We start from the raw sequence: 26,540 nt of genomic DNA on the forward strand, positions 1-26,540 counted from the left end.
ACTGGAGAAGATCAGTGCAACTCTCAGTCCAGACAGAGCGAGGTGGTGCAGGTCTGCAGGAGGCTTCACCGGCTCTGCCCACCCTACCGACACCAACACTGTGAACGGGTTTGTCGCTTCGTCCGGTACAGGTACGATTTTCACTTTATTATCGCGCTAATTTGTGAGGAGAAAGCTCGGTACCGCCTCGCCTGTCTCCCCGACCGTCTAAGGAAAAGGTTAAAAATTGTGTTTGTGTTTCCGAAAGTTGTTTATCGTTTCCGACTCGGAATCAATCAGACAGCGTTGTTAAAAATAGTCGTACTGTTCAATAAGCCCGTCAGTGTAAAGGAGAGCTCTGACTGTAAACACAAAACAAACCGACAGGTCGGATCTAAGCCTGCAGGCAAACGGCAGGAAACGGCTAACAAGTAATGAAACGTAAAAGGTTCAAACCTCTAGTAGGCTGTGCTGAAATAAAGATACTGAAATTCTACAGACTACAGCTTTGTTATCAAGAAAAAAAATGTCAAATCTCGTTCATGCTTGCCACCTCGCTAAGCCCAGGGGCGTCACCAGGTGGTTAAATATTTCCAGACTTGGTATTTGTGCACAGGATTACGCTGATGTTCAAACTGCAAGGTTATCTTACATGTACAGAAATTATTTAGTGTATAATGAACTTCAAACGTATGGACAGAACAAATTAAGAATTGTTGATTCTTATTATTTATTGTGCTTTCGTTAAGTTGTAAACCCCTGTGTGTCTGAAGGGTTTGCAGATTCTAGTGCAGGACTGAGGAGATAGGAATAAACACGTTGCTGAGTCTGCACTAGCACTGGGTGCAGGCAGTAACTGTTAGCTGGGTTTCACCACAACTAAGTTAAGTAACTGGATCCACAGCAGTTTTTGTGCTGTCTCTGCCTTTTGGCACCTCCTTCCTTCTTCAGTTCCTCTTCTGGTGGGACACTGCACTGGGACATTTTGTGTGCTTTGCTTCTGGGAACTTTCAGAGTTACAGGAATGGCTGTACAGAAACTACCAGGCCCATTTTTTGTTTAGGGCTCAAATGTTTCAGCCAGGTTTCACAGGCTCTGTTGTACTTGACTTGAACAAAAATCTACTCCCATATATAGATAAAGGCAACTTTTGGACTGAATTGAGACAGAAATGTAATCCGACGCTTTTTGTAAAACTAAAGGTTTAAACATTTGACAGGCACAAACATTAATATAATAAACTTATATCAGGAGTGGCAGGCGTAGCACCAGGATCAATCACTGCAATATGACACATTCTGCTGTCCGGTCCATATTAGCTCAAGGCAAACACACCAGCTAGTCAAAGGAGCTTTGTAGTCCGAGTTGATATCAGATATGAATTGCTGTGTTAAACACTTGTGCAAGTGAACCATGAACCTGCGTGTTTATGTTCTCACTTTATTGAATGTTGCACATATTTGTTCAGCTACAACAATGAAACACAATTACCTAATCAAAGCTTTGCTGTTTGTGTCTGTTTAGATTGAGGACAGAATGTGGATGCTGGTCCTTCAGTTGATGTGCACTGGTTTGTGCCTAAAGGTATGTTTATAATACTTCATCAGTGACTTCAGCTGATTGGGTTCAAACATAACAGAGGACCACAGAATATAATGACTAATCTCAAATCCATTCATCTATTAAGTTAGAGTCGTTTTGGATTTTTTTAAGCAGTCTTCAGGAACAGTTCTCCAGGCTTCTTGAACAACATTCAAAACTTTTCTTTGGATGTTTCTTTTGTTCTCTTCTCTGACAAGATCATCCCACATTGATTCAACAATGTTGAGATCTGAGCTCTGGGGAGGTCAACCATGACTGATGGTGTCCTGCTGTGTTTTTCTATCCATGTATGTTTTTACTGCATTGGCACTAGCAGTGTGTTTGGGATAACTGTCATGCAGAAAACGGACACCGTTCACTGTCCAAATTCATGGTGGGTCTAAAATCTGACCTTTCCACTGAGACCATTTCTCATGAGGCTTCAGTGAACAGTAGATGGATCAACTGAAGGCTCAGATGCATGTCTCAGGTTCTGTCAGGTTATTGTGGGATTTTTGAAGTGGGATTTCTTCTTTTCCCCTTCATTTTTCAAGTTTGTGCAGGACACCCTGTCAACCATGATGGGAAAATATTTTTTTGCCAGTCAAACCTGTTACTTTGGCATTTTTGATGCATTTAACTTCAGAAATTGGAACAAATGATGTGTTTGCTACAGGTTGCTGGTATAAAAGTGCCTAAAATACAATTTCAAATGGGTTCTTTGCTAAATAGAGACGACACATGTTCAGCCCTTGGGTTAGGCACCTTTTTGTCTTTAGGCCAGTGTTAAGTGGCGTTACAAATGACAAAAATAAACATGTAAAGGTGTAAGTACCATACTGAAAATGAGTGAAACAGTAGCCAGCGAAACACACTATCAGACTTTCAGAGGGCCTGGATAACTGTTGCTGAAGACCAGGTAAGTCTGCTTCCATGGAAGTAGGGCTGCCACGATTAGTCGACTAGTCACGATTACGTCGACTATCAAAATCGTTGACGATGAATTTAATAATCGACGCGTCGTTTGAAGCTTTGTAAGATCCCAAACGACGCAGGAATAAGTAGTAGGATTTAAGAGTGTAATAACGGACTAAAACAGAAGATGGCAGCACTGCATGTACAAGGATGCCAGCTGCCATTATACTAGGGCTGCCACAAACGATTATTTTGATAGTTGACTAGTCACCGATTATTTTTGCGATTACTCGACTAATCAGATCATGCATCCATTGGATGTAAAACGTACAGCTTATTGCACCAACATGCATCTGCTCTTATATAACTATCATTAGCTTACAGCTTTAAGTGTTTAAGGCAGGGTCTGCAACCTTTAACACCAAAAGAGCCACTTGGACGCGATTTCACGCATAAAAAGAAAACACTGGGAGCCATAAATACTTTTTGACATCTAAAATGAAGATAACACTGTATATATTGTTTTTTAATTATGCTTTGTGTGAACAACTAAGGTGTGTTGCTTATGAAATCCATGAAGTGCTATAGAGAAAATTACATTTTATTTACGTAATTAACACACTTTGAACTCTTAAAGAAATATAACAAAAGCAAAGACACCCAGCTGAACTAAAATGAGCCGCCACCCTTATATCGCCTTTGGGCTTTTGGAGCCTTGACCTGACTTTTAAAAAAAATAATTGGAAAAAAGCACTATGCTGCTGAAAAATGAAAAATAGATATTTACAAAATTCTTCTTAAATATGTATTTTACCTGGTTAATGTGTGGGAGGCGGGCGCACCTGAGCGGCACCCGCAATCATGTTCATGGAAACATCGTCGGGTCTGCCGTGGTATGTTTACAATGGGACTTCTGCTCCTGAACCTCTGCGCACAGCGTCTGGAAATCGAGGCTGTCGAAGTCACTTTCATCTTTCACGCAGGACTGTAAGCTGTCGTCTGTCAGGCGTGAGCGGTGTGTTTTAACATAGTTCATGGTGGAGAACAGCTGCTGACATAATGTGGATCCGAAGATCCATAATTGGCTTACCTGGGGTTGAAAGTCTCGATAAATGCACGCGGCGTTTCAGCGGGTATATCGGCTTCCACAAGTGTGACACTTATTTTGAGCGATCAAAAAATAATAGAATATAATTTTATATTTATATTTCAATATCACAATAATCTTCCAATTTAGAACTACAAGTTAAAAAAAGAACTAACATAAATAAAATACACTTCAGCTAATTACTTAAAAAAACTAATTTATTTTCCCAAACCACGCGGAGCGGCACTAAAAGGACTAAAGACCCGCATGCGGCTCCGGAGCTGCAGGTTTCCGACCCCTGGTTTAAGGTATGTGGAACTAAAAATAAAGACAAGATGATAGTTTATTAAACTTCTAATGAAATTTCTAGTTTGAAGGAACAAACGAAAACAAATATAACAAAATAGCATTTTGTGCTCAGTCCTCACAACTATATTGAACTTTGGGACTATGTCAGTATAGCAATCTACACGACATTATTGTTCATAGCCAGGAAAGTTAGCTTTTCTACATGTTCTGCAGAAAGGCTTGCTCTCTTTTGAGAGCAGATATTCCCTGCTGTGGAGAAGATCCACTCCGATGGGGTGGAGGTTGCAGGAATGCACAGAAAAGATTTAGCTAGCTTTGATAGTGTAGGAAACGTCCCTCATTTTCGCTCCACCATTTAAGAGGATGATCCTTTTTAGAAACTGTGGCTTCTTTAAAGTACAGCTGAACTTCACTTCTCACAACTTGGACATCTTGGTCCTCCTTAGATGCTGCTTTCTCATTGTCACCCTGACTGTCTGTGTCAGACTCAAGGAGGTTGTCCAGAGCAGTCTTTTCAATTCTACCTGAACCATTGGCCGTCTGCACTTTTGCATGTTCATGTGTCCCAGCATTTGCTTCTTTGACAGCAAGCACTTCAACAGTCCCCTGCACTCTGATGACATCTTCAGGAGCCAAAAACTTCAACTTTCTGTATCTGGGGTCCAAGGCAGCTGCGAGAATAACAGGGTTTTCTTTGTCTGCTGAGAAAGTGCATATACTCCCCATTTCTGTGTTATGCCTTTTTCTGCACTGGCAATGAAAGATTTTCCTGAGCTCGTCTCCAGTTGGCTTTGGTGTACAGCCCGTGTCAGCCCTTTGACCACCTGTGGAAGACCTGAAACAGTTGTGTACTGCTGTCCACTAAGGTAAACAGTAGCAGTCTCAAAAGGTGCCAAACCTTGCTTCAGTTCTTCAAGCAGCACCCACTGCTCTGGCTTCAAGTCGAGGTAGTGTTTCCCCTTGGCGTTACCTCGGGATCTGAAAGAGTGGCAGTGAGAGGCCAGCGCTGTTCGAGGAGTCTCTATCATGTGGAATGTATTATTCCATCTTGTACCGACATCTTGGATCAGTGTATTTTTCTTCACATTCATTTGCTCCTGTTTCATTTTTAGTCTTGTACTAACCAGCTCACTTCTCTTAAAGTGCTCCACTAGCTGCCTAGCAGCACCTAGTGCTCTGCTGATGGTGGTTTCTTTGAGAGCAGTATTGACTATGAGCTGGGTGTGTGTCCAGCACAGCAGATAGAGGCCCATCCATGTTTTTCTTCAAGCAGTCGCATTGCTGCCACCATATTGGAACCACTGTCATGTACTACTGCTTTTATTTTGGCAGGCAAGATGTCAAACTTTGTTAGCACCTCTTCCATCCACGTCACTATATTGGCACCAGTATGCCTCTCCTCAAGAGGCATGGTATCAGGATGAAGCTCTTCATCTTCCAATCTTCACTCAGGAAATGGCAAGACACACCCAGGTAGGCCTCTGTTGCACGACTGGTCCAGACATCAGCAGTCAGGGTGAAGAAACCTTTGACACCACCAAGGGTCTGCTTTACCTAAAGATATGTGTGTGGGCGATCGTGGCTCAAGAGTTTGGAGTCCGCCTTGTAATCGGAAGGTTGCGGTTCGAGCCCGGCTCGGACAGTCTCGGTCGTTGTGTCCTTGGGCAAGACACTTCACCTACCGCCTACTGGTGTTGGCCAGAAGGGCCGATGGCGTGATATGGCAGCCTCGTTTTTGTCAGTCTGCCCCAGGGCAGGTGTGGCTACAACTGTAGATTGCCTCCACCAGTGTGTGAATGGGTGGATGACTGGGTATGTAAAGCGCTTTGGGGTCCTTAGGCAGGGCTAGTAAAAGCGCTATACAAATACAGACCATTTACCATATGAGATGATTTGGAACAATAGTAAGCATTAAGGAAATATATTACAATATATTTTTTCATTATTAATAATGCTTGTCAGTTTATGCATCAAGATTTAAATTTACCAATTGAATAATTCAGTTACATCAAATACAGTTACGTATGTTAAACAATAAACATTCAACATATCAGTAAAAACAAAAACAACAACTTTCCATTACATGCTTTAACCAAGATTAATTTATTGGTTGCTCAGTCAGCAAGCTCTTAATATTATTTCATCATGAAATGTATTAAATTCTAATACAAATTGCTATTTTGTGTTTGTGGTGTGAGAGAGTGGAGAGAAAGAGAAACCAACCTTCTCAAAGGTAGCATCATATTTCTTTTCCATCAATTTGGTGAAGTGGGATCGGCCTGGTAGGTAGTTATCATGGTAATCTGGGTTGAACTGCTTGATCATCTCTTTGAAACCTTGATCATCAACCATAGACGGGGTCTCATGTCCGTCACCAACATGTTCAAGATTGATTCAGTCAGGACATCTGCTTGCCGAGGTGTACATGTTGTTGGCTTGGTGACAAAGTCGTCCATTGAAGACGAACGTATTTTTTTTTAGCAGTCCTGTAATGTAACGTTTACAGCTATCAATATAAGCAATAATAAGTAGTGCTCTCAGCGTTAATCTCGTCAATACGACGTTAACGCGGCAATCCGATTACCAATGCAAAATCTGCAAAATGGAACTTGCAGATTTTGCATTGGACCTCTCTTTCTTTTGTTTTGTCAAAATGCTCCCAGAATTTCGAGTTCCGTTGCCGAGTAGCCATGATAACGGAGACTGCTGCTTCTTCTTCGTCTTTGGCATTTAACGGTATCCTTGTAGATGCATTGCCATCTGCCGCCATCTTCTGTTTCAGTCTGTTATTACACTCTTAAATCCTACTGTTATTCCTGCACCTTTCAGGATTTTACGGCATTTAAACGACGCGTCGACTATTAAATTAGGCGTCGACTATTAAATTAGGCGTCGACGATTTTGATAGTCGACGTAATCGTGACTAGTCAACTAATCGTGGTAGCCCTACATTATACCCCAAAGAAGAAGAAGCTGTGTCCCAGAATTCATAGGCCATTGGCTGTGTCCCAATTCAGGAGCTGTGTCTCAAAACGTCGGCTGCATCAACCTATCTCTAATAATCGGCTATGTACCACAGGCCTTCAAGCTGGCTGTAGTTAAACCTTTACTTAAAAAGCCATCTCTAGACCCAGCTGTCTTAGCTAATTATAGGCCAATCTCCAACCTTCCTTTCATATCAAAAATCCTTGAAAGAGTAGTTGTCAAACAGCTAACAGATCATCTGCAGAGGAATGGCTTATTTGAAGCGTTTCAGTCAGGTTTCAGAGCTCATCACAGCACAGAAACAGCTTTAGTGAAGGTTACAAATGATCTTCTTATGGCCTCTGACAGTGGACTCATCTCTGTGCTTGTCCTGCTAGACCTCAGTGCTGCGTTCGATACTGTTGATCATAATATCCTATTAGAGCGATTAGAACATGCTGTAGGTATTACAGGTACTGTGCTGCAGTGGTTTGTATCATATCTATCTAATAGACTCCAATTTGTTCAAGTAAATGGAGAGTCCTCTTCACACACTAAGGTCAATTATGGTGTTCCACAGGGTTCAGTGCTAGGACCAATTCTATTTACATTATACATGCTTCCCTTAGGCAGCATCATTAGAAGACATAGCATAAATTTTCAGTGCTATGCAGATGACACGCAGCTCTATCTATCCATGAAGCCAGGTAACACACACCAATTAGTTAAACTGCAGGAATGTCTTAAAGACATAAAGACCTGGATGGCCGCTAACTTTCTGCTTCTTAATTCAGATAAAACTGAGGTTATTGTACTCGGCCCTGAAAATCTTAGAAATATGGTATCTAAGCAGATTCTTACTCTGGATGGCATTACCTTGGCCTCCAGTAATGCTGTGAGGAACCTTGAGTCATTTTTGACCAGGACATGTCCTTCAATGCACATATTAAACAAATATGCAAGACTGCTTTCTTCCATTTGCATAACATCTCTAAAATTAGAAATATCCTGTCTCAGAGTGATGCTGAAAAACTAGTTCATGCATTTATTACTTCCAGGCTGGACTACTGTAATTCTTTATTATCAGGATGTCCTAAAACTCACTGAAAAGCCTTCAGCTGATCCAAAATGCTGCAGCAAGAGTCCTGACAGGGACTAGAAAGAGAGAGCATATTTCTCCTGTTTTGGCTTCCCTTCATTGGCTTCCTGTTAAATCCAGAATTGAATTCAAAATCCTGCTCCTCACATACAAGGTCTTAAATAATCAGGCCCCATCTTATCTTAATGACCTTGTAGTACCATATCACCCCATTAGAGCACTTCGCTCGCGCTCTGCAGGCTTACTTGTTGTTCCTAGAGTATTTAAAAGTAGAATGGGAGGCAGAGCCTTCAGTTTTCAGGCCCTCTTCTGTGGAACCAGCTTCCAGTTTGGATTCGGGAGACAGACACTATCTCTACTTTCAAGATTAGGCTTAAAACTTTCCTTTTTGCTAAAGCATATAGTTAGGGCTGGACCAGGTGACCCTGAATCCTCCCTTAGTTATGCTGCAATAGACGTAGGCTGCCGGGGATTCCCATGATGCATTGAGTTTTTCCTTTCCAGTCACCTTTCTCACTCACTATGTGCTAATAGACCTCTCTGCATCGAATCATATCTGTTATTAATCTCTGTCTCTCTTCCACAGCATGTCTTTATCCTGTTTTTCTTCTTTCACCCCAACCGGTCGCAGCAGATGGCCGCCCCTCCCTGAGCCTGGTTCTGCCGGAGGTTTCTTCCTGTTAAAAGGGAGTTTTTCCTTCCCACTGTCGCCAAAGTGCTTGCTCATAGGGGTCATATGATTGTTGGGTTTTCTCTGTATTTATTATTGTGCTATCTACTGTACAATATAAAGCGCCTTGAGGCGACTTTTGTTGTGATTTGGCGCTATATAAATAAAATTGAATTGAATTGAATTGAATCCTCCTGAGGCCGCATTTGAAGGCCGATTACGTCACAGCCAGGCGACGAAGGCTGTCCCAAATCGTCGACTCCTTCAAATGCGGCCGACAAATGCGTCCTTCATTTCCCCGAATTTGAAGGATGGGTCGGGTGTGTCCTTCGTGGCCCACAATATCCCAGAATTCATAGCGCGGCCCAGCCAATTTCAGTTTCCAACAATGGCGGCCGCTACTAAGTTTTAAAATTACTCTTATTAATCTTTCTGGGTCACAAAATAAACTTTTAACATATTTTCAGGCGAGAATGTAGCTGTGTAAACTTCAAATATCTGCTTGGTTTATCAAGACATCGCATATTTGCAAAAGTGCTTCGACGTTTTCGGAGACGTCTGTTACCCACCAGCTCGATAGCAAGCCAGGGGGTTCAATTGGTCGCTCGAGCCGGTGACAGCAGCAGACTCCTGGCTTCGTTTTCAGACCCCCGCTCTTTCGCTACTCAGGTTAAACATGATATAAGTCACTTGGATAATTTAAAAATGTAATTGTTTGGCTTTTTTCTGTGTTTTATTTGTTCATGAGTAAATCGGGTTGGCTGAGATCAAAGTTATTAGATTATTAGATTAAATAAAACTTTATTAATCCATCGGGTGGGTTCCTCTGGGATTTTCACACAGTTGAATAAACGTTAAACAGAAAACTGATTAAACAGAAGTGTGAGACGGCCGAGAATTTACGCCAGTGTCCTGTTATATTTTAGATAGCAAGGAGCAGACGGCAGAGTTTATTGAACTCCACCGACACAGCGGTGACGCAAATCTGAAGGCTAGACCGTCCCATTTCACAGCCTCGCACTTCCGGCCTTCTCGGTTTTCGAAGGACCCGGCCCACGTAGACCATGAAGGCCGGGTCCTCCGAAGGATGCAGCCGACGTTTTGGGACACAGCTAGGGTCTGCACGCTTGAAGTACGCATTTTAAGTGCGATTACGTCACCGCCACGCGACGACGGCTGTCCCAATTCGAAGTGTACTTCAAATGCATACTCCAAATGCGCCATCGATTTCCCCAAATATCAAGCGTGGTCCGGTGCACGCCGTGGTCCCATATATCCCGCAATCCATATAGCGGTGGGAGTGGATAATTTTGCCGCAAAATATGGCAGAAGGGAGCGGCCGAAGAGTGAACTGTCAAAAGTAAGTACTGAATATTATGTCACTTATTTATGTGCGAATGTTTAAGAACATTAAAACATTACTGTTGGCCACATGTCGGCAAAGTTGTGTGACATTAGTGATGTTTGTACTTTCAGCGTTTACTTGGTTTTAAAGCCTTTACTTCTAAATATATATATAGTCGACCTTAATCTTACAGAGAATGTGATGATTTTATGCGTAATTAAAGTCAGTCATATATCCACAAACACAACAAGCTGAAAGTCAGTGATGCTGCTCGGTTTGCAGTCCTGAATATGACGGCACAAGCAGGATTCACTGCACTGTTAATGTTAGCTATGTTATATTGCTGCCTCTGTTCGGTGGTGTCGAGCCAAACGGACTTTAACGTGTGTTTGAACGAGCTGACGGTTCACTCGTTAAGCTGAAAGAAAGATGCTTTAATCACAGGAGTCACACATGTGTCCACTGCACCATCTGGGAACTCTTCTTGTTTAGCACTCGTAATAACACAAACACTAAATCCTCCTTCTCTTGTGCTGTTTTGTAGCAGTGTATACACCTGAGACTGTCACCTGTCTGTCTGTCCTGCACTCTCTCTCTGTTTCTTTCTCTCTGATTGTGGAATAAAAGTATGAACATGTATTTATAAGTTACACTTGTGTTTGAATCCTGCAGCTTATCACACATTTGATTTCCATGTGTGACGACTGCAAGTGTCCAGAGTGAGGACAGACTGAGGGACCCACTGCTGCACATCATCTGTGAGGCTTTGCACCCCTGATGATCCACCAGGACAAACTCAGCAGTGTGTGAGGAAGAGCCAGCAGCAGCTGACAGATGGAGAGAATAGACAGACTGTTCCCTGTTTGTGAAGGACTGCTAGGAAAGTTTAACATAACTAATTGTCTGTCCTGAATCAGTCTTATTAGGTAATGTTCAAATAATGTTATCATCCCAATGTTTTCAGTGTGGGAGAAAGTACTCAGGGCCTTCAAGTTACACACTATGAAAGGCAGAAAGTTTAATATTCAGAAACCTAAAGTATGTATCAGCAGCAGAATGGAGCTAAAAATAAGTGTTTGTTTCAGTTCTATGAAGCTTTGAGTATTTTGGATTAGTAGCACTGCTGTGTTTGTTGCATCATATTGCTGTAATTGTTTATATGCTTTATATATTCTGAGCTAAGTTGATCTTTAGTGTTACATCATATTCTATAAGGATGTTATGTGTTTGTAGACTTTCTGCCCAGTTTGACCCATTTAGCAGAAGTCAGCCTGTTTAAGGCTCTGATATCTATTCTGTATGACTTAAAGCCGTTTTGACATGGTCTGATTTTCTCACCCAATAAAGGGATATTTAATATATCAGTCTGATCTTCATTCTATCAGAAACAGTTATCACAGCTCGTACGTTTTGCTTTTTACACATATATGTAAGCATTGGGCCAAATGTAATAATGCCAACATATTAAACGAACAATATTTGTCTCTTATATATAATACATCTGTATATACACTGTCAGAGATACTTGTCTTTGAGTGAAGATTTAAGGTGATAGGAAATATAAATAACTGCAACTTGAATCTTTGACCCAGAGTTCAAGCTCACTGCTGTAATATACAAAAAAAAAACAAAAAAAAACACCCAGCTCGCCCCTGTGGGCGGTTTATCCTTCAAGCTCGGGTCCTCTACCAGAGGCCTGGGAGCTTGAGGGTCCTGCGCAGTATCTTAGCTGTTCCCAGGACTGCGCTCTTCTGGACAGAGATCTCCGATGTTGTTCCCGGGATCTGCTGGAGCCACTCGCCTAGCTTGGGAGTCACCGCACCTAGTGCTCCGATTACCACTGGGACCACCGTTACCTTCACCCTCCACATCCTCTCGAGCTCTTCTCTGAGCCCTTGGTATTTCTCCAGCTTCTCGTGTTCCTTCTTCCTGATATTGCTGTCATTCGGAACCGCTACATCGATCACTACGGCCGTCTTCTCCTGTTTGTCTACCACCACTATGTCCGGTTGGTTAGCCACCACCATTTTGTCCGTCTGCATCTACAAGTCCCACAGGATCTTAGCTCGGTCATTCTCCACCACCCTTGGGGGCATCTCCCATTTTGACCTCAGGACTTCCAGGTTATACTCGGCACAGATGTTCCTGTACACTATGCCGGCCACTTGGTTATGGCGTTCCATGTATGCCTTGCCTGCTAGCATCTTGCACCCTGCTGTTATGTGCTGGATTGTCTCAGGGGCATCTTTACACAGCCTGCACCTGGGGTCTTGCCTGGTGTGATAGACCCCAGCCTCTATGGATCTTGTACTCAGAGCTTGTTCTTGTGCTGCCATGATTAGTGCCTCTGTGCTGTCTTTCAGTCCAGCTTTGTCCAGCCACTGGTAGGATTTCTGGATATCAGCCACCTCCTCTATCTGCCGGTGGTACATACCGTGCAGGGGCCTGTCCTTCCATGATGGTTCCTCGCCTTCCTCCTCTTTCTTGGGTTTCTGCTGCCTGAGGTATTCACTGAGCACTCGGTCAGTTGGGGCCATCATCCCAATGTATTCTTGGATGTTCGTTGTCTCATCCTGGACTGTGGTGCTGACACTCACCAGTCCCCGGCCTCCTTCCTTCCGCTTAGCGTACAGCCTCAGGGTGCTGGACTTGGGGTGAAACCCTCCATGCATGGTAAGGAGCTTTCTTGTCTTTATGTCAGTGGCTTCTATCTCCTCCTTTGGCCAGCCTATTACCCCAGCAGGGTACCTGATCACGGGCAGGGCGTAGGTGTTGATGGCCCGGATCTTGTTCTTACCATTCAGCTGACTCCTCAGGACTTGCCTGACCCTCTGCAGGTATTTGGTGGTTGCAGCCTTCCTAGCGGCCTCTTCATGGTTCCCATTCGCCTGCGGGATCCCCAGGTACTTGTAACTGTCCTCTATGTCTGCAATGTTGCCTTCTGGTAGTTCAATCCCCTCAGTTCTGACTACCTTTCCTCTCTTTGTTACCATCCGACTACACTTCTCCAGTCCGAACGACATTCCGATGTCATTGCTGTATAGCCTGGTAGTGTGGATCAGTGAATCGATGTCTCGTTCACTCTTGGCATACAGCTTGATGTCATCCATGTACAGGAGGTGGCTGACAACCGCTCCGTTTCGTAGTCGGTATCCGTAGCCAGTCTTCTTAATGATCTCACTGAGGGGGTTCAGGCCTATGCAGAACAGCAGTGGGGACAGAGCATCTCCTTGGTAGATCCCGCACTTGATGGTGACTTGTGCTATGGGCTTGGAGTTGGCCTCTAGTGTTGTACGCCACATCCCCATTGAGTTCCTGATGAAGGCTCTTAGGGTCCTGTTGATCTTGTACAATTCTAGGCATTCCAGTATCCAGCTGTGGGGCATTGAGTCATAGGCCTTCTTGTAATCAATCCAGGCAGTGCACAGGTTGGTCAGTCTGGTCTTGCAGTCTCGGCTGACTGTTCTGTCTACCAGTAGCTGGTGTTTTGCGCCTCTGGTATTCTTGCCAATCCCTTTCTTTCTTTCTTTTTTAATACTTTATTTAAATATCAAAATTTACAATTACAAATACACACAATATAAACACCATGCACAAATTATTCACGTTATGTTTTACATTTTACAAAGATAAAAACTCCCACGGCAAGACGTTACATATGCCCCGCTCATGTATTGACCCATGTGCCTGTTCATCTTAGCTGATATGATGCCTGACAGGAGCTTCCATGTAGTAGTGAGTCAGGTAATTGGTCGGTAGTTGGATGGGACCGGTCCCTTCTTCGGGTCCTTGGGGATCAGGACCGTCCGACCTTCGGTTAGCCATTCCGGGTGTCTCTCGTTAACTAGCAGCTGGTTCATTTGTGCTGCCAGACGCTCGTGGAGTGCAGTCAGCTTCTTCAGCCAGTAGGGGTGAACCATGTCGGGCCCTGGTGCTGTCCAACTCTTCATACTGGAGACCCTTTCTTGGATATCTGCCACTGTGATGGTTACTGGACCCTGTTCAGGGAGGTTGCTATGGTCTGCCCTCAGATCCACTAGCCACTGAGCATTGCCGTTATGGGCTGCGTCCTCCTCCCATATGCTCTTCCAGTATTGCTCCGTCTCCAGCCTTGGTGGTGCTGTTCTCTCTCTCTCTCTCTCTCTCTCTCTCTCTCTCTCTCTCTATATATATATATATATATATATATATATATATATATATATATATATATACATATACATATATATATAAACAACACCCAGCACGCCCCTACGGGCGGTTTATCCTTCAAGCTCGGGTCCTCTACCAGAGGCCTGGGAGCTTGAGGGTCCCTGCGCAGTATCTCAGCTGTTCCCAGGACTGCGCTCTTCTGGACAGAGATCTCCGATGTTGTTCCCGGGATCTGCTGGAGCCACTCGCCTAGCTTGGGAGTCACCGCACCTAGTGCTCCGATTACCACGGGACCACCGTTACCTTCACCCTCCACATCCTCTCGAGCTCTTCTCTGAGCCCTTGGTATTTCTCCAGCTTCTCGTGTTCCTTCTTCCTGATATTGCTGTCATTCGGAACCGCTACATCGATCACTACGGCCGTCTTCTCCTGTTTGTCTACCACCACTATGTCCGGTTGGTTGGCCACCACCATTTTGTCCGTCTGTATCTGGAAGTCCCACAGGATCTTAGCTCGGTCATTCTCCATCACCCTTGGGGCATCTCCCATTTTGACCTCGGGACTTCCAGGTTATACTCGGCACAGATGTTCCTGTACACTATGCCGGCCACTTGGTTATGGCGTTCCATGTATGCCTTGCCTGCTAGCATCTTGCACCCTGCTGTTATGTGCTGGATTGTCTCAGGGGCATCTTTACACAGCCTGCACCTGGGGTCTTGCCTGGTGTGATAGACCCCAGCCTCTATGGATCTTGTACTCAGAGCTTGTTCTTGTGCTGCCATGATTAGTGCCTCTGTGCTGTCTTTCAGTCCAGCTTTGTCCAGCCACTGGTAGGATTTCTGGATATCAGCCACCTCCTATCTGCCGGTGGTACATACCGTGCAGGGGCCTGTCCTTCCATGATGGTTCCTCGTCTCCCTCCTCTTTCTTGGGTTTCTGCTGCCTGAGGTATTCACTGAGCACTCGGTCAGTTGGGGCCATCTTCCCAATGTATTCTTGGATGTTCGTTGTCTCATCCTGGACTGTGGTGCTGACACTCACCAGTCCTCGGCCCCCTTCCTTCCGCTTAGCGTACAGCCTCAGGGTGCTGGACTTGGGGTGAAACCCTCCATGCATGGTAAGGAGCTTTCTTGTCTTTATGTCAGTGGCTTCTATCTCCTCCTTTGGCCAGCCTATTACCCCAGCAGGGTACCTGATCACGGGCAGGGCGAGGTGTTGATGGCCCGGATCTTGTTCTTACCGTTCAGCTGACTCCTCAGGACTTGCCTGACCCTCTGCAGGTACTTGGTGGTTGCAGCTTTTCTAGCGGCCTCTTCATGGTTCCCATTCGCCCGCGGGATCCCCAGGTACTTGTAACTGTCCTCTATGTCTGCAATGTTGCCTTCTGGTAGTTCGATCCCCTCAGTTCTGACTACCTTTCCTCTCTTTGTTACCATCCGACTACACTTCTCCAGCCCGAATGACATCCCGATGTCATTGCTGTATAGCCTGGTAGTGTGGATCAGTGAATCGATGTCTCGTTCACTCTTGGCATACAGCTTGATGTCATCCATGTACAGGAGGTGGCTGACAACCGCTCCGTTTCGTAGTCGGTATCCGTAGCCAGTCTTCTTAATGATCTCACTGAGGGGTTCAGGCCTATGCAGAACAGCAGTGGGGACAGAGCATCTCCTTGGTAGATCCCGCACTTGATGGTGACTTGTGCTATGGGCTTGGAGTTGGCCTCTAGTGTTGTGCGCCACATCCCCATTGAGTTCCTGATGAAGGCTCTTAGGGTCCTGTTGATCTTGTACAATTCTAGGCATATATATATATATATATATATATATATATATATATATATATATATATATATATATATATATATATATGTGTATATATATATATATATATATATATGTGTATATATATATATATATATATATATATGTGTATATATATATATATATATATATATATATATATATATATATATATATATATATGTGTATATATATATATATATATATATGTGTATATATATATATATATATATATGTGTGTATATATATATATATATATATATATATATATATATATATATATATATATATATATATATATATATATATATATATATATATATATATATATATATATATATATATATATATATATATATATATATATATATATATATATATATATATATATATATATATATATATATATATATATGTGTATATATATATATATATATATATATATATATGTATATATATATATATATATGTATATATATATATATGTGTGTGTGTGTGTGTGTGTGTGTGTGTGTGTGTGTGTGTGTGTGTGTGTATATATGTGTGTATATATGTGTGTATATACGTGTGTGTGTATACGTATACATATATATATATATATATCATAATAATCTGACAATACTATAATATTGGCCATATTATATTTACATTACCACAGTGAGATGATTTTAGTCTCATGAACAACAGTAGCTAATTGTTATTTACTAACTAATCTTGAAATGTTCAGTACAGAAATGAAGCCCAACTATCATGTTTTACAGTCCTGTGGTCTCAGCCTCAGATACTCAACTAATCAAAGTGATGTCATGACAAAAATGAATGACCAACAAAACATTTTTTTCTCCTTCATTTATGTCACACAATGCTGTATGAAACGTTTCTCGCGGTTAGTATCATGGTTGCTAGGCAACCTGAGCAGCACGACGAAGGCTAGACCGTCCCATTTCACAAGCCTCGCACTTCCGCACGCACTTCGTGCTTATAGTGCGCACCGTGCGTAATGCAGCGTGGTCTTGGCGCACTTCAGCGTGCAGACGCTGAATTGGGACACAGCCATTGGTCGTGTCCAAATTCATGGGCTGGATCCTCCTGAGGACGCATTTGTAGACCGATTCCGTCACAGCGACGCGCCGAAGGCTGTCCAAATTCGTAGACTCCTCCGAATGCAGCCGACAAATGCATCCTCCTTTTTCCCGAATTTGAAGGATGGGTCGGGTGTGTCCTTCGTGGCCTACCATATCCCAGAATTCATAGCGCGGCCCAGCCAAACTCCAGTTTCCAACAATGGCGGCCGCTACTAAGTTTTAAAATTACTCTTATTAATGTGTCTGGGTCACAAAATAAACTTTTAACATATTTTCAGGCGAGAATGTAGCTGTGTAAACTTCAAATATCTGCTCGGTTTATCAAGGTATTGCATATTTGCAAAAGTGCTTCGACGTTTTCGGAGACGTCTGTTACCCACCAGCTTGATAGCTAACCGAGAGCTCGAGGGTCACTGAAGCCGCCGAGAACGGCACAACTCCTGGCACATCATTTTCAGATCACCGCGGACTTTCGCTACTCAGGTTAAACATGATATATAAGTCACTTAGATAACTTAAAATGTTATTGTTTGGCTTTTTTCAGTATTTTATTTGTTCCTGAGTAAATCGGTTTGGCTGAGATTAAAGTTATAGTTTTTACACAGCTGAATAAACGTCAAGCAGACAACTGATTATCAGAAGTGTGTGATGCTCAAGAATATACTCCGGTGTCCCGTTATATTTTAGATAGCAAGGAGTTTATTAAACTTCACCTAAACAATCTGCAGATTTCATTAAAATTTAATAAACTATCATCTTGTCTTTATTTTTAGTTAGCACATACCTTAAACACTTAAAGCTGTAAGCTAATGATAGTTATATAAGAGCAGATGCATGCTGGTGCAATAAGCTGTACGTTTTACGTCCAGTGGATGCATGATCTGATTAGTCGACTAATCGCAAAAATAATCGGTGACTAGTCGACTATCAGAATAATCGTTTGTGGCAGCCCTACATGGAAGTTAAACATAAAGACATTCGGGGTGGGGGGGGGGGGCTACTAATCATGAAAATGAAGCTTTGACTTTGATATTTTTTTTTTCTTACTAAATAATTTCACATGTAATTTTGCTAACTTCATCTCTTGATTTTTGTTATGTAACCCTCCCATCTGCAGGTAACAGTATCCTACCAAACATGCCGTTTGAGGGGACAAAGAGCCTGGTGTGGCTTTCAGAACCACTACTGGGTTCCTTCTCTGCCCCATAACATCACTCACCTCTATCTGCAGAGTAACCACATCACTGAGATTAACAGCACCTCGCTCAGAGACTTTAAGGAGTTGCAAGTATTAAATCTTGAAAGTCAGGATCAAACACTCGTCATATGGAACAGCGCTTTCCTCGGGCAGAGAAAGTTAACAGAATTGATGCTCGGCTCTAATCTGGGCCTCAAACTGCAGCCGAGGGCATTTGCAGGACTGTCCAATTTACAAAACCTGTCTTTGTATTATTGTAGTCTGACGGACTCCATACTATCAGAAAGCTATCTGGAACCACTTTTGTCCTTGGAAGTCCTTGATCTCTCGTTCAACAACATAACGAGACTGCGGCCAGGTCTGTTCTTTTCAAGATTCAGAAAGTTCACGCAGCTGAAACTCAAACTAAATAAGATCGAAAACATATGTGAAGAAGATCTTGTAAGTTTCAGGGGTAAAAGGTTTGAGCTCCTGAGCTTGGACTCCAACAAGTTATACCACAATGATGAATGGGGAAACTGCGGGAACCCTTTCAAAGAGCTAGCCTTCGATGTTCTCGATTTAACCTCCAGTGGACTACATGTGCACGAAACAAGGCAGTTTTTCAAAGCAATAGAAGGGACTCCGATTTCTCATCTTAAATACTCTGGAATCTTGGGCAAAGGGTTTTCACATGAGAACCTCCCAGATCCAGATAGAAACACATTTGAAGGCCTGAAAAACAGTGCAGTGGAAATTTTGGATGTCTCTAACAACCGCATATTTGCTTTGCAGAGTGCCGTGTTCAGTCATCTAAGAGATGCAAAGATGATTGATATTTCCCTAAACAGAATCAATCAGATTAACAGAAATGCTTTTGATGGTCTTCAGGATCATTTACTAATACTCAACTTGTCATCCAACCTTTTAGGAGAGATACATTCTCACACATTCACCAATCTGAGAGAACTTAAGCTATTGGACTTGTCCCAAAACCACATTGGTGTTTTGGGATACAAAGCATTCAGCGGTCTCCCTAACTTACAGTATTTAGATCTGACATCAAACTCACTGCGAGAACTGGGTTTTCCTACATCACTACCAAATTTAGAATATCTGTTTTTGAGAGATAATAAGTTGAAATCTCTCAATGGAATTTATGACTTGACCATGAACAGTACCCATGTCGATATTTCAGAAAATAGATTAACAAATCTGGAGGATGTATATCTCATTTTAACTTATTTCCCGAGACTTCGGGTTTTATTCTATGGTGACAACATCATCAAGTGGTGCGAACTAAACTATGTGTTTGAACCTCTTAATAACGGTTTGAAAGTGCTAGATCTTCATGATAGTTCCCTGCAGATAATTTGGACACAGGGGCAGTGCCTCGACTTGTTTGACCATCTTGAAAATCTGATCGGTTTAAATATAAGCCTTAATTCACTCACGACCCTCCCAAATGGGATTTTCAGGGGTCTCAGCTCAATCACAGAGATGGACCTTTCGTACAATGCCTTGACCTTTTTGCAGCCAGATGTTTTTCCCATCAGCCTGAAATGGCTCCATATTTCAAACAACTTCCTAGCCTCCCCAGACCCTATGACATTTCAGTCTCTCAGCATTCTCAGTCTGTCAGCAACTCCCTTTCACTGTGACTGCAATCTGGGGAACTTCCTGGAGTGGCTGAACACGACTAATGTCACGTTTTTGAGCCCAATTGAAGACTTAAGATGCGAGTTTCCAGCTGCTTTCCAGGGCCTTCCTCTGCTGAATTACTCCACAATCATCGAACCATGTGAGATGGATCCGGAACAGGCAGTCCGAGGTCTAAAGTTTGCTGTCTTCCTTTTCTCTGCCTCACTCATCATTACTGTCCTTCTTACTGGAATCATTTACGCTCGTCTCCGAGGACAAATATTCATCATCTACAAAAAGATCATCAGCGGGGTTCTCAAGGGCCCCAAACTGATGCCTCTTGTGGATGAGATGAGGTATGATGCGTTTATCTGTTTTAGCAACAGGGACTACCGGTGGGTGGAGGCTGCTTTACTAAAGAAGCTGGATAACCAGTTTTCAGAAGAGAATCCTTTTCACTGTTGTTTCGAGGCCCGAGACTTCCTGCCAGGTGAGGATCACCTTTCAAACATCAGAGATGCCATCTGGAGCAGCAGGAAGACTTTGTGCATTGTCTCTAAGGAGTTCCTTAAAGGTACTGGACTCTGATTAAGATGCTTTGCTATGCCCTTAAATAGGCCGTTACAGCAGGAAAACCCTGCAACGGGGTAGGGAACGTTGGTCCTCAAGGGCCGGTGTCCTGCAGGATTTAGATCTCACCCTGGGTCTCCACACCTGAATCAAATGATTAGTTCATTACCAGGCCTCTGGAGAACTTCAAGACATGTTGAGGAGGTAGTTTAACATTTAAATCAGCTGTGTTGGATCAAGGACACATCTAAAACCTGCAGGAGACCGGCTCTCGAGGCCTGGAGTTCTCTACCCCTACCCCCCAACAATGTAGCTGAATTAAAACAGTTCTATAAAAAAAATTCCTCCACAGCCGTAAAAAAAAAAAAAAAAAAAAAAAAGTCTCATTGCTAATTATCACAAATGCTTGACTGCAGCCAAAGGTGGTACAACCAATTATTAGATTTAGGGGCAGACACTTTTTCTGCGTAGAGCCAGGCAGGTTTGGATAGGTTTTTAAAAGATTTTACCTTTAATAAATGAAATTATTTAAAAACTGCATTTCTGTATTTGCTCAGTTAACCTTTCTCTTATATAAAAATATGTGTCACCTAAAACATAAGTGTAATAATTAAATGGACTTCCCAATTCAAATCAAATTTAGTTTGACTAAAGCGATATCGATTCATTAAATCCTGAATCAATTTTTAAATATAAATGCATTTTGCCAGAAACGCCAGAATCTCAAGTTAAAGCTTCTCAAAACAATTTAAGCATCTGCCAAACAGTTAAAACAGCAGATGATTAAAGAGCAGGTAAACGGGAAAAGGTGTAAAGCACAAAGCGCAGATTCCCCCCCGTTCACCCGCCATCCACCCACCCATATGTGGACACATCTCACAGATTCTGAAGCTGCAGGTTTCGTCACTCTCTGTCCAAAATTCACTGATCCAGCAGCAAAAGATCAAAACTACGCTACGTTTGAAGAACATTGTCATGAAGTCCCTCTTATTTTGCGTTTTTCTTCCAGTGTATTGATAAATGATCATAATTATAGTATTTTTGACTGTCTGAGTCAAAAAATGAGTGAAATAATGAATGAAACAGAATCTGGGATTGAATCGAATCAGTTATAGAAATCAGTGACGATGCCCAGCCATACTGGTTTAACATGAAGGATGCTCGGGAAAGATGGAGGTAGGCAATCTGCTACAGCGAGCCCTGAAAGGAGCAGCAGAAAGAATGATTATTAATGCTAAGCTAACCATCTATTGTAATGCTCTTGTCCTGCTAGACCATAGTGCTGCGTTTGATACTGTTGATCATAATATCCTATTAGAGCGATTAGAACATGCTGTAGGTATTACAGGTACTGTGCTGCAGTGGTTTGTATCATATCTATCTAATAGACTCCAATTTGTTCAAGTAAATGGAGAGTCCTCTTCACACACTAAGGTCAATTATGGAGTTCCACAGGGTTCAGTGCAAGGACCAATTCTGTTTACATTATACATGCTTCCCCTAGGCAGCATCATTAGAAGACATAGCATAAATTTTCACTACTATGCAGATGACACGCAGCTCTATCTATCCATGAAGCCAGGTAACACACACCAATTAGTTAAACTGCAGGAATGTCTTAAAGATATAAAGACCTGGATGGCCGCTAACTTTCTGCTTCTTAATTCAGATCAAACTGAGGTTATTGTACTTGGCCCTGAAAATCTTAGAAATATGGTATCTAACCAGATTCTTACTCTGGATGGCATTACCTTGGCCTCCAGTAATGCTGTGAGGAACCTTGGAGTCATTTTTGACCAGGACATGTCCTTCAATGCACATATTAAACAAATATGTAAGACTGCTTTCTTCCATTTGTGCAACATCTCTAAAATTAGAAATATCCTGTCTCAGAGTGATGCTGAAAAACTAGTTCATGCATTTATTACTTCCAGGCTGGACTACTGTAATTCTTTATTATCAGGATGTCCTAAAAACTCGCTGAAAAGTCTTCAGCTAATCCAAAATGCTGCAGCAAGAGTCCTGACAGGGACTAGAAAGAGAGAGCAGATTTCTCCTGTTTTGGCTTCCCTTCATTGGCTTCCTGTTAAATCCAGAATTGAATTCAAAATCCTGCTCCTCACATACAAGGTCTTAAATAATCAGGCCCCATCTTATCTTAATGACCTTGTAGTACCATATCACCCTATTAGAGCACTTCGCTCTCGCTCTGCAGGCCTACTTGCTGTTCCTAGAGTATTTAAAAGTAGAATGGGAGGGAGAGCCTTCAGTTTTCAGTTTGGATTCGGGAGACAGACACTATCTCTACTTTCAAGATTAGGCTTAAAACTTTCCTTTTTGCTAAAGCATATAGTTAGGGCTGGACCAGGTGACCCTGAATCCTCCCTTAGTTATGCTGCAATAGACATGATGCATTGAGTTTTTCCTTTTCAACTTTCTCACTATGTGTTAATAGACCTCTCTGCATTGAATCATATCTGTTATTAATCTCTGTCTCTCTTCCACAGCATGTCTTTCATCCTGTTTTCCTTCTTTCACCCCAACCGGTCGCAGCAGATGGCCGCCCCTCCCTGAGCCTGGTTCTGCCGGAGGTTTCTTCCTGTTAAAAGGGAGTTTTTCCTTCCCACTGTCGCCAAAGTGCTTGCTCATAGGGGGTCATATGATTGTTGGGTTTTTCTCTGTATTTATTATTGTGCTATCTACTGTGCAATATAAAGCGCCTTGAGGCAACTTTTGTTGTGATTTGGCGCTATATAAATAAAATTGAATTGAATTGAATTGAATTAATGTATACATGGCTGACGTTGTACTGATGGCAAGCTAACCACCTAGTCATTGTAACTCATGTTGTAAACAAATAGAAATGGAAGGAGCACTGCTGGCTCTTCTTCCTGTATATAAAACAACAGACATGTTGCATTTCTTAATTTAAACTGCTAGCATGCCAAGTAGTGCCAGAGCTAATAAGGCTTTTATTTTCACTTTCTTCATTACAGTAAAATGACTGCATGTGGGTTAAATACTTCCTTATTTTTTAAAAAAGGTAAGTTCATTAGATCATTTAAACATGAGCAAAATTACCACAGTTGTTTCTCTTTGCAGATGGCTGGTGCTTGGAAGCGTTTACTTTAGCCCAAGGCCGGATGCTGGAGGAGCTGACGAATGTCTTAATTATGTTGGTGGTAGGGAAGGTGAGTATGAGCTGTTAACACAACAGCAGCAATAATATATTATCCACTAAGTGTTTGTATGTTTTTATCGTGTAAAAAAGCGTTATTGTAATAGCTGAGTTAGTTTGGTCACCTGTAAAGTCTATTCAGTGTTCACTAAGCTGTAGCTCTAATTTCCAACTCCTGAGTGAAATACAATATATTTTTTGCAACTAAATGATGATTGATATCACTGAGTGCATGAGTAAATCAGTGCGAGCTGCCACTCTCACATATAAAAGTTATGTGACCAGTTTTCAATGTAAAAATATAAATTACAGCAGATTTAAATGGTAACCAAAGTCATGCTTTAGGTCTGAGAACTGTGTGTGACAACAGGTTAGCAGATAACTAAAAGTCCTGTACAAACCTGGTAGGTGTCGGACTGCATGCAGATTTCAATTAACCTCGCCTCTGTCAGTGCGCCCGTGGCTACAATGTAGCTTGCCATCACCAGTGTGTGAATGTCTGAACGTGTAAAGCGCTTTGGGGTCCTTAGGGACCAAGTAAAGCGCTATACAAATACAGGCCATTTACCTTTTTTTTTTTTTTTTTTTTTTTTTTTGCTTTCCACAAAGCAGAAAACTGGTGATGTTGATTCTTACTGAATTCATCCCAAACATGGCCTGCATTTGTATAGCGCTTTGCTCAGTCTAAGGACCCCAAAGCGCTTTACACTACATTCAGTCATTCACCCATTCACGCACAGGTGATGGCAAGCTACATTGTAGCCACAGCTGCCCTGGGGCGCACTGACAGAGGCGAGGCTGCCGGACACTGGCGCCACCGGGCCCTCTGACCACCAGCAGTAGGCAAACATGGGGTTAGTATCTTGCCCAAGGATATTTGGCATGCAGCCAGGAGGCAGCCTGGGATCGAACCACCGACCTTCTGATTGGTGGCAGACCTGCTCTACCACCTGAGCTACAGCCACCCCAAACATGTTTCAGTTTTTGACTTAAAACTCCTACATTGCATCCAAAGGTGGCTCACTACCAGCTGATGAAGTGCAATGCAGTCAGAGCTTTTGTCCAGAGGAAAGAGTACCTCACTTGGCCAGAGGACCCTCAGGATATGGAGTGGTTTTATGAACGGCTCATCTCAGATATACTCAAAGACAGCAAGGTGAAAAAGCTCAAAGAGGACAAGCCTGAGCCCGGGGGTGCTGAAGTTCAGCTGGAGAGCCACGACGGGATTAATGCCGAGAACATAAAAGAGACTTCCATGTGAACTTTGTTTCTGCTGCTGTTTAAGAAGCCTACTGTCCTGTGAAAATGAAAACTGGTGGCTTCGTAAAACACAGCAACAGATTCAGCAGACCCTGTGATGCAAAGAGAAGTCCAAGAATGCCTAAACAATGCTACAGTTCTTGGGTTTAGAGCAGGAGCATCTGTACCAAACATAAAGGCCAGGGCTGGAATCAGCCCGGCAATGACTCCAAGCTGACCCACTTGATTGCTTTGCAATATATTAAGGAAGGCATAGACTTTAGACCTTTAACTTTTTCTCTAAGTTTTACAACTTTTCCTGCTAATAAAAGGCCTAAAAGACTTGAAGTAATGGAAAAACTTTTACAGATTGTACAAATAAATTTGTATTTCAGTGATCCCTGAGATTAGGGTCAAAACAGGTTTTAATTTTCTAAAATATATTTTTTGATTTTTCAAAAACATATTTACATATAATTGTTACACAAAGTTTTGGCTGTCTCACCATGTTTTGGTACAATCTCCCAGATGTAACATATTTTTTAATAATTTATGTTTTTGCTGGAGAAGTGCAAGGTTTTTGTCAACACTGTCAGACACAAAGAAATGCAAAAATATATATTTTAAATTAAGTTGTTTCAGCTATTTTGACTATTAGCAGCTTATCTGTTCTACTGTTTATGCACATATGTTTTCAAACTAATTATACCACGTTTAAAAGTAAGATTGTTTTGGCTTTTTATTATTAGAGTTACAGTCATACATATTTTCAGAAGCTTGTATTTAATCTCTATAAGAAACAATCATATTAAGCAAAATGCAAATTACACATTTATTGAGAAAATTACGTATTTTTATTGGAAGATCATGAGGGAAGAAAATATATGGTTCTCCAAAAGAGAAAAATAAACAAAAACTCCATATTATAGAGTTGACAAGGTGCTGACGGTGGTGACACAAATCTAACGGTGGTGACACTCTAATAGAAAACAAGATATTATTTCTTTCAAAATGACCATTAAACCTTAACAACCTTTGTAATATCACAAGACACTTCATAACAATTCTGTTTTTGCACATGTCAAGTTCTACATCTTAATAGTTCACCAGCAAGTAGCTGCCTAATCCTCCTTGATTCCTAAAGTACTCTGTGGTTGTGTGTTTAGATCCTGCTGTACTTTCTCTCCTTTTGTCTCTCTGTGCTTTCTTCCAAAACCTTCTCTTCTGCCTTTTTTCTCTTTCTTTCAGATCACTGATGTTCTTTATTTTTCTCTTTTTCAGTCTATTTCTCCATATTTCCCTTTCCTTTATGAGAAACTCTTTCTTCAACTCAGGCTGGCTGTTAATTTTTCTCTCCTTTTTTGATCCTCCCTGTTCCTTCTCTTTCGTTCCCCTACTGACAGGTTCCCCTTTGCTGTTCTAACCTGAAATGTACCATTTTGTAATTACTATAATTTTTCTGAACCTTATGCTTTTTTACAGATTAAGGATGAATATTCACAACACAATTATGTATTAAGCAATAGAAATGCTATCCGGCTTTTAAGTCTAATGTCATTAGCCGTTTCCAGGTCCAAACTCTGCAGATCCCAAAGTCAAAGGAACTCTGTGGCATCACTGAGAGTTACAAACTGTCTAAATTCTTTCATCTTTAATAAAATGATCAGTGTGGCTGAGTTAGAAGTTAGCTCGCTGGTTTCCACCTACATTCCAACATAAATGAAGACAGAAAACTAAAACTAAACAG

General features: G+C 42.0%; 1 protein-coding gene across 1 annotated transcript; it reads left to right on the top strand.

Moving 5' to 3' along the window:
- Positions 1-25,839, top strand: LOC116328233 (toll-like receptor 5). Its single transcript, XM_039599380.1, has 5 exons — positions 1-131; positions 1,504-1,563; positions 18,106-20,380; positions 23,479-23,567; positions 24,570-25,839. The coding sequence occupies exons 2-5, from the start codon at positions 1,516-1,518 to the stop codon at positions 24,813-24,815; spliced, it is 2,658 nt and encodes an 885-aa protein (XP_039455314.1). The 5' UTR covers positions 1-131; positions 1,504-1,515; the 3' UTR covers positions 24,816-25,839.
- The last annotated feature ends 701 nt before the right edge of the window (positions 25,840-26,540 follow it).

Source organism: Oreochromis aureus, linkage group 15 (assembly GCF_013358895.1).
Source record: "Oreochromis aureus strain Israel breed Guangdong linkage group 15, ZZ_aureus, whole genome shotgun sequence".
Taxonomy (NCBI): Eukaryota; Metazoa; Chordata; class Actinopteri; order Cichliformes; family Cichlidae; genus Oreochromis; species Oreochromis aureus.

What these genes read in the sequence shown, in the direction of transcription:
- LOC116328233 (XM_039599380.1), top strand. Translation starts at nt 1,516, where the DNA reads ATGTGGATGCTGGTCCTTCAGTTGATGTGCACTGGTTTGTGCCTAAAG. An exon ending in GCACTGGTTTGTGCCTAAAG is followed by an intron (nt 1,564 to 18,105) that starts GTATGTTTATAA and finishes TCCCATCTGCAG; the next exon opens with GTAACAGTATCCTACCAAAC. An exon ending in TTATGTTGGTGGTAGGGAAG is followed by an intron (nt 23,568 to 24,569) that starts GTGAGTATGAGC and finishes TTGCATCCAAAG; the next exon opens with GTGGCTCACTACCAGCTGAT.